We start from the raw sequence: 13,819 nt of genomic DNA on the forward strand, positions 1-13,819 counted from the left end.
TGTAAGGTTTATACAAAGAAGCTGTCATCTGCTCCTCCCCAGAGATACAAAACATTTCATCAGCTACATTTGGTGCCGACTGTGTTGTCTCCCAGTCAAGCAAGTGTCTGTGGGAAGAAGATTTGGCTGTCACCTGTGGAGCCTCTCTGGGCGTCTGTCGTCTTCCCCACAAATGAGAGCAAACTTGAGAGGTGGTATTTTAAAAACTTTGTATTCAATTATTCACACCAAAGAAGAATATCCATTAAAATTATGAACATTTCTAAATATATTTCATGTATCATACATATATATACTTTATATGTGTACTTACATATCCACAAAAGATTCCTTACTGCTTTAAGCATGTGGGTAGAACAAAGAGATTTTTGCAATGTAACACCCATATATGCATATATACTGGCTGTTTGAATTATGAATTTATTTACACCTTGTCTGAGTTATAATAAATGATTACTGTTCTATTATACAAACATAACAGTAAAGGTTTTTCTTAAATACAAAGACTGCAAATGAATACATGAAAAATTACACACATGTACAATATTTATAATTTATAAATGCAAAGATAAGACCTCTTTAAATTATTGCACTTGCGCACTTTACAAAGTTTTTTTTTTTAATGTCATACATATAAAATCATCTTTTTTGGAATTTACTAACTCATCAACTATAATAATGTTGGATATTGTTAACTTGAAACTCTTTCTTTCTCCTTCAAAAGAGAGCCCATTAAGGCTTTGGCTGCAGACCCGTCCACTGAGGGTCAGTTGCTCGCACCTGTGCCCCTGCTCCAGCAGGTGCTGGCCAGCAAGAAGGCTGTCACGGTGACCTCTGCGGTGCCTTGGCTGGGTGTGGATGGAGGATCTCTTTTGTTCCTGTGATCGAGTGGAGAAAGTTGCTCTTCTCAGAAAGAATCCAGACGCTGCATTTGTAGTTTGCTAAGCATTTCACAGTGTTCTGGGCAAGTATGTGATTTTTAAACAGGTGGGGCATCGCACAGCGTGGCGTCTCTGTGCATCCATCAATTGTATCTTGTATTGCACAGTACATGAACATGTAGCGTACACTCCATACAACAGATCATGTGGAAACCGGATTCCCACACATCGTTTGTAGTCACTATTCTAGATACAGCGTTAAGACTAGCGATTAGGGTGACCAAACCAAATGAGAAAGTGGGGACACCCATGATAGAGTGCTATTTTAGGTGGGTTACACAATAAACACATGTTTAAGGGGTTTAATTTACATTAGAGATAAACACAAGGTACCTGGAGATTAGACACTCAGATAAGGACGCTGACTTCCTTTGTGGCACATGCTCTATTCAGCTCTGGTTCCATCTTGGAGTTTGGGCGTTTTCCTGTGCCCTGACAGGGCCAGCCTTAAGTGTGTGGTTTCAGTTACAGATCCTCACGAGGACAAGAAGGAGCAGGCAGACTGCTCACAGTCTGAAAGCACTGCCTTCTACTACTGAGCAGGGACAAGTCACGTGACACGGCCAGGTGCGTCTTTGGGTTCTAAGTGTGTTTTTCCTGATATTGGCGTTGCTGTTTTTTACGTCATACTGGGCACAAGAACACCTCTAAGCATTTTTCTTTCTTTTGTTCTGCTTTTGTCATTGCATAAAATGCCTTAAATACTTTTGTTGATCAAACTTTGTTTACAAGACAGTAAGGATGGTGTACATCTCTAATTTCAACACGGAATAAATAATGCCAGCCAGAGGGGCAGCAACAAAAACTCAGGTGTGAAAACTGCCATGCAAGGGGAAGCCGCAGCTGGCAGTGCATGTGGCTAACTGGGATTTCACAGTGACTGTCAGGTCAGATGACACTCGCAGCATCTGTGTGTGTGACTGGATGAATTGTCTTCCTCGACTCCCACTGCACACGGGATCAGCAGAGCACAGAGCAAATGCAGGGTTAGAATATACAGCCAGCTGGGGAGCCAGAACCCAACAGAACTGTTCCTCTAACAGGAGTCACAGCTCCTGACAAACAAGAGGATCCCAAAGTCACTAGGGTAGATGTCAGTGAGGTGGGGTGGTGGCATGAGCATGTCCCCCCACCGTTAAATGTCATCCCTTAGGTGAGGTGAGCACGGGACAGAAAGAGGAAAAGTCAGCATTTAAAATAAAGACACAGGCCAAGGCATGGTGATTACTTTTGTCCTGTTAAAGCTGAGACCTTAATTTAGACCTAAGAGAGCAGAAACACCATGCGCCAAGTGAACGGCACTGAAAGGCCCAGTCCCAAGGCATTATATAGCAACAGGCAGGCTGGGCTAGCATAGCAAGCACATACACGAACACACTGAGAAGGCAGGAGTCACTGTGTGTGTAAAACAGAAATGCTAACTAACGCATGCTAAAGAGAGGAGATCTGAATGGGTCAGGTCAAGCTGACTCTGGTTTTGCTGCTGTGGGATTGAGTCACTTAGAGCATCTCACTGACAGTCACCAGCACACATTGCCAGCTGGAGGGAGCCAGGGACTCAGGATTCAACTGTTCTCCCTAGGAAGAGAGCATTCTGGGAAGGTGGGAAGGCTGATTATCACCCCAGCTCGTCTCACTGCCCAGCTTCTGTACTTCGTGTTGGTGTTGGCTTGCACTTACGTATCCAAAAACGTTTTCCCAGATAAAAAGATAACCACAGAGTGTGGACAGAAATTACATTATCACTACAGCTATAAAATGATCATAACTAATATAATTTTGGTAACATTCTGTTTATATTCATTATTAGTCACTAAGTTTACATCAGACATTAATGAGGAACTCCTGGAAACCTTTGGCAAGAGAAAACTTGGGGAGAAAAGAGGTGGGAAAAAGCTAAGAGGCAAGATTCAAGTGCTTGTCTGCTAAGTGCATCTGCCAAGACACACACACACACACACACACACACACACACACACACACACACACACACACACAGCCACACCTGACTGCATGAATGTTAAAATCAAATTATTAACTCTTACTTTGGGCAAATCTATGCCTCCTAATCGAGTCTTGGCACATGGTGAAAAGAGTGCTGCATGGGGCTTCTCAGTGATATCCTTCTATGCAAACTGCTTGTCATGTGACAGTGTTTCACAAGACACTGACCAGCCAATAAAGCTCTAGCAGGTTCCTTGGCAAGGCTGCCCCAGGTAGGGTCGCACCGTACAATATTCTTGGCTAGGTCAAATTAAAACTGATTTCTGTACTATCTCTACTGCCACAGCAGTCGTAGGAGTTCCACCAACAGGGGCCTTTTTACATACTCAGGGACAGAGTACACACATGCCTTCAAAAGGCCTCAATTAAAGGATCATCTTAAATGCTGCCCCTTCCTGCAATCCAACTTCCATGATAGATGATCAACCTGTGTGGGCCGAGTGGCCTTTTGCTGGGCCCAGTGTTGGATGTTGGCATGAGGAGACTGGGTTTGCTGCAGTGAACACTCACAGGAGACGGACACGTCCATATACAGAAAGCAACCTGCTTCCCAACGTGGAAAACCACTGCTTTTAGTATGAGGTTGACTGTCATTTTTCACAAGCGCTTGTTTCTTTCTTTTCTCTCCTTTTGTCTCAGGCGTGTGTCCTATACACACGTCTGTGAGCTTGTCGCCACGCCATGCATACACACGAGTGTATGTGTGTGCACAGCCCTGATGTTGTGGAAGCTTCTCTCATTGGCATCTCCTTAGAGCTTGTATGGTGACATCAGTGAATGGGGCGGCACGTAGGGGAGATGGCAGCTTTTTAGAAGCCCTTGCAGAAACTGAGCACACAGTGTTAATGGAAAGTGGGTTGTGTTCAGCTTACTCTGCTACAGTGCAAATTTGTGGAGGGGGGGAAACTGAATAGATTTTGCAAATGCCATGCTCCTGTGTGTAGCTGAATCTGTTCCAAAAATTCATTTTAAAGCTGCTTTTCATATTCCTGCCAGAGTAGTGAGCGAGCTGTTTGTTTCTAAGCAGGATCGCTCACTAGGTGAGAACAACCAAGCATGGATTCTCTGGCCTCCGTGCCCTGCCCTGGACACCCTCAGGCCATGAACCTGTGACTTCTTAGAACTTCACAGGAAGGGCCCAGAGGGTGCTGTCGGCTCCTCTGACTTCGCACAGCCACAGTCACCAGAGAGCTATGTATGAGAACTAGCCACACACCAGGCTCTTGGTGAGAAAGGCAGACACGACACAATCAAGGTCAGTGTGGGGGCTGTGCTGTCAGCGCCTGTCAGGGGACTAGGGCATAGGCTGAGGTGTCTTCTAGAATATCTTTCATTTTGGATGTGACCAAATTTCTGGCATGACACACCATGAAAATAAAAAAGAAATTATGAAGAGTCACATTTTTATACTCATAAGATTTGCTAGCTGGAGGAAATTTATATGCCTTACTTTTATTTTCTTTGTGAAAAGGGTTTGGTAAAGTTGCCAAAGGCTACAGTTAGGGGTGGGGTGGGGAGTGTTTTAATTCTTTGACATGGTTTGAAGTCTGAGCTGCAGTCTCAGGTACCTGGGATGCACCTGTGTCTGTCTCCAGGGCAGCATCCTGCTTCTGTCGGAGAGGAGCCGACTCACTGGCGTGCCCACAAAGGAACTGAAAGAACACACCTTAAGCCTGCCTAAAATCAACAACTTGAATTTCTCTATCACCCGTGGCCTGTAACTGTTATTACCCGTGTCCCGGGCTACAACTGAGTTACCTACAAGGAGGTCATGTGTGCACTTCACAACAGGGACGTGTGATCTATTTGTAACCAATACTACCAGGCAGCATTACTGTGAGAGACGAGGCACAGAGCCAGGGTACTGGCCACACCCTCGTGGAAGGCTGTGGGCAAGAACTCCCACCTGTGGTCTCTGTCCTCTGGCCTGTTAGCAGGTGGCCTTCAGAAGTCAGGTGGAGCCACAGAAGAGCTGATGTCTGAACATGGTGGAGCCCCGGGTGGCTCGCTATCCCGGGCGTGTGCGACAAGCAGGAAGTCATCTGCCTCACGTGTATATGCGACGGACGGTACCTTCTGAGAGAGGTTTTCACCCCCTTGAAAATAAAATATGAAGTCAAAGAAGCAGGATGAGGCAGCTGCTGGCCGGACACCGCGTCAGGCAGGGTCAGTCATCCACCTTGACAGGCAACTTCTCGGATGCCCCTTTGCCAGCTGGTGGGGCGGAAATCCACAACGCAGTCTCCTCCCCACGGATCACCTTCTCCCACTGATTCAGATTATTCCTAGGGGGGACACAGGACACAGTTACAGATGGCATTCAAGCAGGGTTTCCGACCTGGCTTTCAAAGGTGAGGTCAGCAGGGTGGTGCAACTGCACACTTCAGATGCTGGCTGTGGCTGGTGTGGGGTGGCCAGGCAGCCTTTGCGTGTCATGTCACCTCAGCAGAGAGCCACAGAGGCACCAGAACCACTGAGCATATTGTTCTACTGGCTCTAGACTGCAAAGACAGAAACCCGGCCGGAGCAAGGGTCACATTTCATGATTACCGAGGTTGGGACCAGTGGGTGTGTCTAGGGCTCCTTGCAGGGGCTGATCCAGATCCCAGCAAGCAGAAGCCAGGGGTGGCAGGTGGGGGAGCAGAAAGTTACATAGAGTTTGGCTAGGTAACCCCTGATTTGGGCTTCCTAAGCTTCCTAAGCACCCCACTGCACAAACGGCACCTCTGCACTGGGGTCTTTCCACAGGAACCCCATTCTCCTACTGCTCTCCAGCCTTGTCTCTCCTCTGCTCAACGGGAACGCCACAGGCACATAGCCTTGCAACCCTGCAAAGGTGACTGCTGTGTGAGCCTGGCAAAGTCCTTCACACAAAGTGGACGTCAGAAGGGAGCTTTGACACTGGCAAGCACACAATGTGTAGACAGCACTACTAAATATTCCCCTGATAATCTTTAATTAGCAAGCATGCTAAGATACTTTATTGGGGTAAGGAGGGGAAGAAAAAGAGATTGCTAAATTATAATGTGAGCAGGGTAGAACTTTTAACCTGCACCATAAGATCCTTTTCCCAGATGTTAAAGACTTTCTCACAGGTTGGGGAAAGATACATACATTTGGCGATTTCCTTAATCTCTGGGTGTACAATAGTTAAACACTAAAATTGTCCTTAAGAAACTATGTGGGTCAGCCAAGCACAGAGAAGCAGGGATCCATCGAAGCTGCCCAGGCTGCCTGTGCTGAGTGCCACAGCAGCCAGCCCCACACTTGAAGGCCCAGCAGCTACTGGGCCTGACAGTTTCTAAATGTTTATTATAAAACATGGCATTCCACATAGGACAGGGTGCTTTCAGCCTAAATTGCAGCTCTGGGTTCAGATGAAGCTGTTCCCATCACTCTTTAACCTGAGCACTTCTGAAAGCTGATCCCTCCAGGAGTGAGCCACAGCCCACGCTGGAGGGCCATCCTTCTAAGCCTCTGCGGATGAAATTCCAGTGAACTCCCTTAGGACTCAGGCCGCTGGAGCTTGACAAAATGGGCCATATGTACCACTATCCAGGAATGGGTGAAGAAACGCCGCATCTCAGATACAGAAGCAAATAATTTTAAATGGCCTTCCTTGTTGATTTTATTTGTTTGGTGTTTTAAAAATTAATCTATCAGCTGAGTGGGTGCACACCTTTAATCCCAGCACACCACACAGGAGGCAGAGGCAGATGGGTCCCTGAGTTTGAGCGAGTTTTCCAGGATGATCAGGGCTACGCAGAGAAATCCTGGCTCGAAAACCGCTGCAGATGCTGGAGCGCACCGCGTTTGGGTTTTGTTTAATACCTTCTTGCTAAGCTGTGTGCTCTCCTCTCCCCTGGTGTCCACCAAGACTGAGCAGTGTGGAGGTGCCCTGGACACCACTGACCTCCTGCTTTTCCCCCAGGGGAACTTCTCTTATAAAGAAAATTAGCATCTTTTAAAATATCCGTGTTCTTCACTGAGTTGGACTCTCGGGAAAAAGTGGGGTGGAGGTGGAGAGCGTCTGCAGCCAGAGCAGGCAACAGGTGGGAGGGCAAAGCACACTGGGAGGAAGGGTGCCCGCCCAAGTTTCTCCTCTTCCACATGGCACAGCTCTTACTGTGATTTAGGCTGAGCGCTTTCCCCGAAAAAGCACAAAAGCCACTGTCCTTAGTGCTGGGCCCTCCTCTGCGTGCTGACATGCTCCCCTCATATGCACTACGTAGGGCACTGGAGGAGACACATGGTAGCTATGAGATTTGCGTCTGAAGGCCTGTTTGAGTGCCTGGGGGGGGGGAGGGCACCCCGGGTATCAGAGGCTATCGGGTGCTGTGAGAGATCTAGGAGTGAGGTTCTAGTCACCACAGGCATAACACTCATAGAGTGCAAAGGGAGCCTCTTACACCGAGAGGTACACTGCTTTCAGGGAGAGCTCCTCAGTCTTGTTCACACAGAGCACAGTTAAGAACCCCACTTCAAGGGGTCCTCGGCACACTTCAGCTCAGCTGGATAGATACCACTTGGCCTATCCTGGTCTATGGCATGGGCTGCCAGCACCATTTGTCCTGTCTGAGTTGTGTAACAGGCTGTGTTAACATCAGCTAGTATCTGAGATTCAACTCTGATAAGAAGAAAGCAAAGAGGGAGGGAGGTGGTATCCCTAAGGAAACAAGTTAAGACTCCCGAACAGGGCAAATGGAGAACACAGCAAACACTTCAGATCAGAAGATCCACTGTAAACTGTGAATGACGACATGCCTACAGGCTGGTGGAGTGAAAAAGCCCACATGGAGTTCAGGATGGCCTTGAAGCCACGTGGAGTGCTGTGCCTACCTGCAGGCCTTCAGCAGCGGTTCTGTGGGCGGGAGGATCTGGGTCAGGGTGGTGTAGCAGGGAATGGCCACAGCATTGTAGAATCCAAGCTGCCACAGGGAAAGGTCAGGGAAATAAAACAAGGTCACCGTTAGGATGCTGACCCTCCCCACTTTCCCATCCCTGAAACCTACGTATGAAATCAGCTGTTCCTGCTGTGTGTGCTGTATTTGCTTTGAGCACAGTGTGCGTGCTGTATACCGTGTGTGTGTGTGTGTGTGTGTGTGTGTGTGTGTGTGTGTGTGTGTGTTTCTCTTGCTGTGTGTTGTGTGTTGTGCGCTGTGTGTGTGCTCTATGCTTCTCCTGCTGTGTGCTCTGCGCTGTGTGCTTTTAGCATCGTGTGTACACTGTGCAATGTGTGTGTGCTTTGAGCATCGTGTGTATGCTGTGCAATGTGTATGTGCTTTTCCTGTTCTGCGCTGTGCGTTATGAGTGCTCTGTGTCTTCTGGGTCCCAAAAGGACCAGTGCCAAGTAGTCAACAGTGTATTCAGATGAGCACCAAGAATACATACACAAGTCCCCGATGCAACCCTGCAGTTCATACCCACGGCATTCAAAGCTGCAGTGAGTTAAGGAGATTTTACCTACACCTGGGTCAGGCCCAAACCCAAGGCCTGATGAGAGGCTGTGTTAACTTCATGCTGCCCTGTGGACATTTCAAAGTCAGGCCCACAGGCCTTCACCTGCCCAGCTCTCTTCCAGCTTAGCACTGGGGATGGCTGACCTATTTCTGGTTTTCTTCTGTTTCCCTTAGCCTTCTGCCATTCCCATGATCCCCCAGACTTTTGTCCTTCAACAGACGTCACTGGTGTCCACTGACGTTCTCCTCGCTCAGCTCTCTCTCAACCTATGAGATGTCCCAGTTCTCATTTACCCAGCATGCACTAGTGAAGGGCTGGCATGGATCGCTTGGAGCTGAGCAGAACACAGACAACTGCCTTCCACCACTGAGCCCCACTTCCTGACTTGCTAGCAGATGGCAAAGTGACGCCATCACTCCCTGGGTTAAGCAGCTTCTGCAGAAACTGAGCTTGGAGACAGCAGGAGCTCTGTGTAGTTCCGCTTTGCTTCCTGCTGCCGTAGTTACTGTCACGATCAGCATGCTGGAGCGAAGCTTACACGTTTTCACTTTCACTGCTCTGAAAATAGTTAGAGGTGGACCTGTCACTCCTTAGCATCCCACCACAGGCTCCCAGGGCCAGGGCTACAGGGATGAACCACTACAGTGCGCTGGTTTTTATTTTCATAGCGTATTCTAAACCTTAGCAAGGAGCCGCTTGGCTAGAGTGTCCAGAGAAAAAGATCACTCACTGGGAACAGAGCACTTCACTATTGCTTCACAATATACAATTTAGAATTTAGAAGAATGGGTAAAACATTTATTCATCCAAAAGATATTTAAAACTCCCTCATGCTACAAAAAGGAGTTAATTTTTTTTCTTTTGGAAAAAGTTGATCTATTTTGAAACAAACTACTAGTCTGATTGGGGCATCCTAAAACAGAACCCTTATCGAGACTGAATCTGTTGTAACTGTTTGGATAGACCTTGTTAGATCCTTCCCTTAAATCATGTGACCAGATGTATTTCAAATAATTTAATAAGCAGCTAAGCAAGGTGAGGCAGGTCAGAGAAGTCAGGACTTCAACAGATTCACACAAATGGAGGGGCCAGATACAGCACACTTTTAACAGTGAGCTCTGTGTTTGAGAAAGTTCTGTGGAGGATTCAAAATCACCAAGTTCCACAGGTAGATGACGCACAGACAGACAGACAGACATGTAGATGGCTCTCGGTCCTTATACCTGTCCTTGAGGGACTTCATCTCGCTTGTCTCTGTCCATCATAGGAATGGGCTGTATTCCCAATTTCTTCATTTCATCCCCCTGGAATAGGTGGGAGGAAATTATTCATAGTTTTCAAATAATCATACAAAATTATGGTGTGAATACAAACTTCCTTCAAACTAAATGCCTCGCGCCCCAAGAAAGATGTCAGAGCAATGGTGAGCTCTGTGTCACTGTCTTGTACTATACTTTCATGTTCTCTGTTGCCAAATTTCTAGACACACAACCATCTCCTCTGGAGTCACTGCGCCACAGCTAATGGCAGGATGGGGCCGGGGGGACAAGTGTGCAAAGGCCTTAAGGGTATTTACCGAAGAATGGTAAACAGTTCGCCAAAACAGCCCGTGAGGACCCAGGACCACTGACACCTAGTGCCACCGCATTCTGCTGTAGGTGGATGCCCAGGGGACTTCCCACACACAAGGCTTTAGGGTGAAGCTCTGTATCATCCTCTGGAGATGTCAGAAGATGGCCACAGCATCCTAGCAGCTCTTACAAAGGCGCTTACTTCTGTTTGGCTCAAGTGTCAAGAGCTTCTCAGTGGTGCACACTTAGTCATTTATTGGTGGTGTTTTTTTCCCCCTAGAAATCACAACTCTACACTGAAACCTTCTAGGATTTTTCAGAGTCATAAATAAGTTGCTACATCACTCACCTAAAATTCTGACCTAAAACTTGCCCATGTTCTCAAGTGCCATATAATTCTGCTACTGTTATGAACGGTAATGTAAATGTCTGCATTTTCTGATGGTCTTAGGTGACCCCTGGGAAAAGGTCAGTTAATGCCCCCCCAAAGGGGTCATGACCCACAGGTTGAGAACCGCTCACTGCTCTAGAGGGTGGCTGCCCTCCCAGAATGCAGAATGTGAGCTGGCCAGTGAGCACACTGACGACTGTCTTATGCTAGGGGCGAGCGAGGACAACGCCCCTCAGTTCCTCACTGTGGCAGATGCAGCCCAGGGCTTTAAACTGTTGCACGTTTAAGGCAATATCCCCAGTAGTGCATCCCCAGACAGGGAAGGTCAGCTGGGGAAGGTCAGCTGCCAAACAACGAAAGTTGCTGCAGCAATGCTGAGTGAGCATGCCCCCCAAAGTCTTTCAGTGGGAATCAGGAAACCTGCCCTCAGTCAGGTACCTTGTAACAAGCTTTCCCTGTATGACTCTGAAATCTGCCCCAGTGTGTGATTGACCAGTTTTCCAAGGTGACTATTAACACAGGCAATTAAGGCATCCGGTGGACTATTTTTCCATTTCCTAGTAATGTCTAAGATAAGAAGCAAGGACATACCTCAGCCCAGAATTCTGCATATATATCATTTGCTGTCAATTTTGTAACTGGCCATAGTTTTGTCACAGAGCAAAGGTCACAAGCGGTCATCATCAATCCGATTACACGGTCTCTAGAAGACAGTACAATACTGGTAAATGTAGTGTTTGCACTTTTCCAGGGGAGCTGCAGGGGGGTGGGGTGCAGGCACCTCCAGGACTCAGCTTTGCTTGTGTGTCATGTCCTGTGACAGAAAAAGAAGGAAAACCGTGTAGTCTATAAGCAGGACAACAACACGGAACGAAGCCACATGACATCGGGCCTCTCTACTCCAAGCCTTACATGGGTGCGCTCTGTGCTCTTGGGGCCTCGGTATCCCTGTTCGAGCAAACACTTCAGGTAGGCAGCGTTCTGTTGCCTTCCAGCTTGCCTGGTGCTCCTCAGAGCTATGGGCAAACATTCATTTCACAAACCTCTGTAACTGTAGTGTCTCCTGAAGATAAAAGCTTCTCAGTACTCATCCTATATCCTCAAAACCTGAAGTGTGCAAGAACACTTAACTTCTCTAAGGGAGAAATAGCGTGACCCCGTCACGCTCCTTGCTTGTGCGCAGAGTGGGACGGGCCACCTTCCTCCAAGGTGATGCTGTAAGAACATGTTCAAACTCAGGCCCTAACAAAGACGGGAGTTTTCCCTGTAGCTTCTTGGCATCTGTAAGTGAGGTGCTGCCTGTTTGACTTGCTATCTGTGTAAGTGCAGCTAGATCTTCTCAAAGAAAACTAGTAACTGCTTAAAAATTTCAAAGAAACATAGAGCGTGTGACTTCACTGGATCGTCTCCAGGGATACTTGGCCTAGTGAAGTGAAGTAAGCAATTATGAATTCCTGACCTTACCCAGAGAACATTACGTCATTTATAAGGATCATCAGAGACACAAAGCTGTGTTCCAGGGGAGACAGTGTGGACACTTGCAGATTGCATGCATTTACTAAATCTGAAGGACACCGGATACCAGTGGACTTCTCCATTAGGGATACTTCTGCCTGGATCAGTGGACATGACCTGTCAGGACGGATGCAGAGCGATCTCACCTAGCTCTCACTGCAGGTTTCTGAACGCCACATCACAAAGTGTTGTTTGCCACCAGCCTGTTTCCTTTAGTTCACCTGCTGACCTCCACAATATGGCTTTTCAATAGGGAACATCTCAAAGGCTTGTTACGTCTGCCACAGGTTGGGGTGAGTAACGAAGAAATGCTCAACAGTCTGGCTGCCTGTCAACCCAAGAAGATGGCATTCCAAGACCCAAATAGCTTAGTGACTCAGAAAATGTACAATTCTCTAGATCGACCACTAGCTTAAAAAGAAAAACATTTTTGAAAGTAAGTTATTTTCTTCTCAATTGGTAAATTCATTGACCAGATATACAATATGAAAACTAGCATTACACTTACAAATACTTATTCATACAATTGAAGTATGTCAATCTTATTCAATGTATCTTCACCAAAACTCTCACATTTTTTATACTAATAAGAATTAGTCTGAAAAAAAAATAGTTCTTATTTCAGAACTCTGTAAAAGCAATGTGAATCACACTAGATTTTATAGAACGTGCAAACCTTTTCCACCGGAAATGACCTCACACTTTTAACAATGACCTCACATGTAATGCTGCTGATAACAGGATGAGAAGGACTAGGAAACTGTTGCTCTTCAGAGCTCACAGACAAACGTCACCTTACGGCTCGTGACAAAGTAAAGAGGCTGGAAACTGCATGAATCCTTGTTAAGCATAATTATTGTTTTTATTCCCATTTGTAGATGGGTTAGGTGGTCACAATCACTTGGAAATGCTGGAATGGGTGTTTTATCCTGTTTGTGAGGAATTAGACCTCAACCCTGACTGCATTCTAAGAAGCAGCTATGGTAGACAGAGTGCGGTTCTTGCTGAGGGCACTCCTGGCACGACCTCATGGCGACCGCCGTTCACAGCAAAGCCCAGAGAGAAAGCCGAAGCATCTCCGAAGGCAACATGGTGGGACACACTGGGGGGTTTCAGTCTACGCATCAAGAGTGCGTATGTGGCCGCATCACTGCTCTCTCGTATGAGACTTGCGTATGAAACATTCAGAAAATAGTTACTAAGTGGCTGTTTTCTGCAGGATTTCTAAATACATAAATGCCACATAAAGACTTGTACCTCACCAAGTATGTAAGATGAACGGCAGCGTAACGATGAAGGACAAGACAGGGACTGCAGTGGACGGCCAGCCGCTCAGCACGGATGCCTGAGGGGACCTCCCAGATTACAAAACTCTTAGTACATTCAACTCAGTGGGGAAAACGAATCGGTCAGTGATTTAATGCATCAGGAAGGAATAAAGTGTAATTCTATTAATACAAAATTCAGAGCCAAATATAAAAAAAACTGAAGTATAAAATGCACAAAAACATATAAAGTATTTGCGTTGCTGTGGGGCTTGATAAGACCACGTAGCAGATGTGCATCATGAGCACACGTTTCTTTGTTCTCAACAGAGTTCTGACTCAGAAATAGAAGGTTTGCCTAGCATGTGTGAGGCCCTCAGACCACACGTGTGTGCACACACATATACATGCATGCACGCACGCACGCACGCACACACAGTTTAAGTAGAAAATAGGAATAAAAATTGTAAATCGCCTAGAGATAATATTTGTGAGAAAGAACACGGAAGTCTAATATCCTAAGCAGAATGATACATCAGAAGATGAGCAGCTAAAAGTGAAAGTACAACAGAATAAGCAAGCACTGTGACCAGACCGCGCAGCACTCAGCAAGTGTGAGATTCTCCTGTGTGGCAGACAAGAATGCATGGAGTAGTTCTCATCCTCGTGTTA

General features: G+C 46.7%; 1 protein-coding gene across 5 annotated transcripts in view; it reads right to left on the bottom strand.

The window, feature by feature from the left end:
* Positions 1-48: 48 nt before the first annotated feature.
* PDE10A (phosphodiesterase 10A) overlaps positions 49-13,819 on the bottom strand; it is a 422,490-nt gene continuing 408,719 nt past the window's right edge. For 3 of the 5 annotated variants that reach the window (XM_084777845.1, XM_084777842.1, XM_084777846.1), the window contains 5 exons: positions 10,959-11,070; positions 9,629-9,709; positions 7,785-7,873; positions 5,125-5,230; positions 2,718-5,041 (listed from right to left, as the gene is read on the bottom strand). In XM_084777845.1, the coding sequence (XP_084633971.1) occupies positions 4,748-5,041; positions 5,125-5,230; positions 7,785-7,873; positions 9,629-9,709; positions 10,959-11,070 (682 nt within the window). In that variant the 3' untranslated portion in view covers positions 2,718-4,747. Of the gene's footprint in view, positions 108-2,717; positions 5,231-7,784; positions 7,874-9,628; positions 9,710-10,958; positions 11,071-13,819 lie in introns of those variants that run through there. The other 2 variants (XM_084777843.1, XM_084777844.1) reach the window with 2 other exon arrangements.

The sequence above is a fragment of the Acomys minous genome (assembly GCF_964271855.1).
Source record: "Acomys minous genome assembly, chromosome: 3".
Taxonomy (NCBI): domain Eukaryota; kingdom Metazoa; phylum Chordata; class Mammalia; order Rodentia; family Muridae; genus Acomys; species Acomys minous.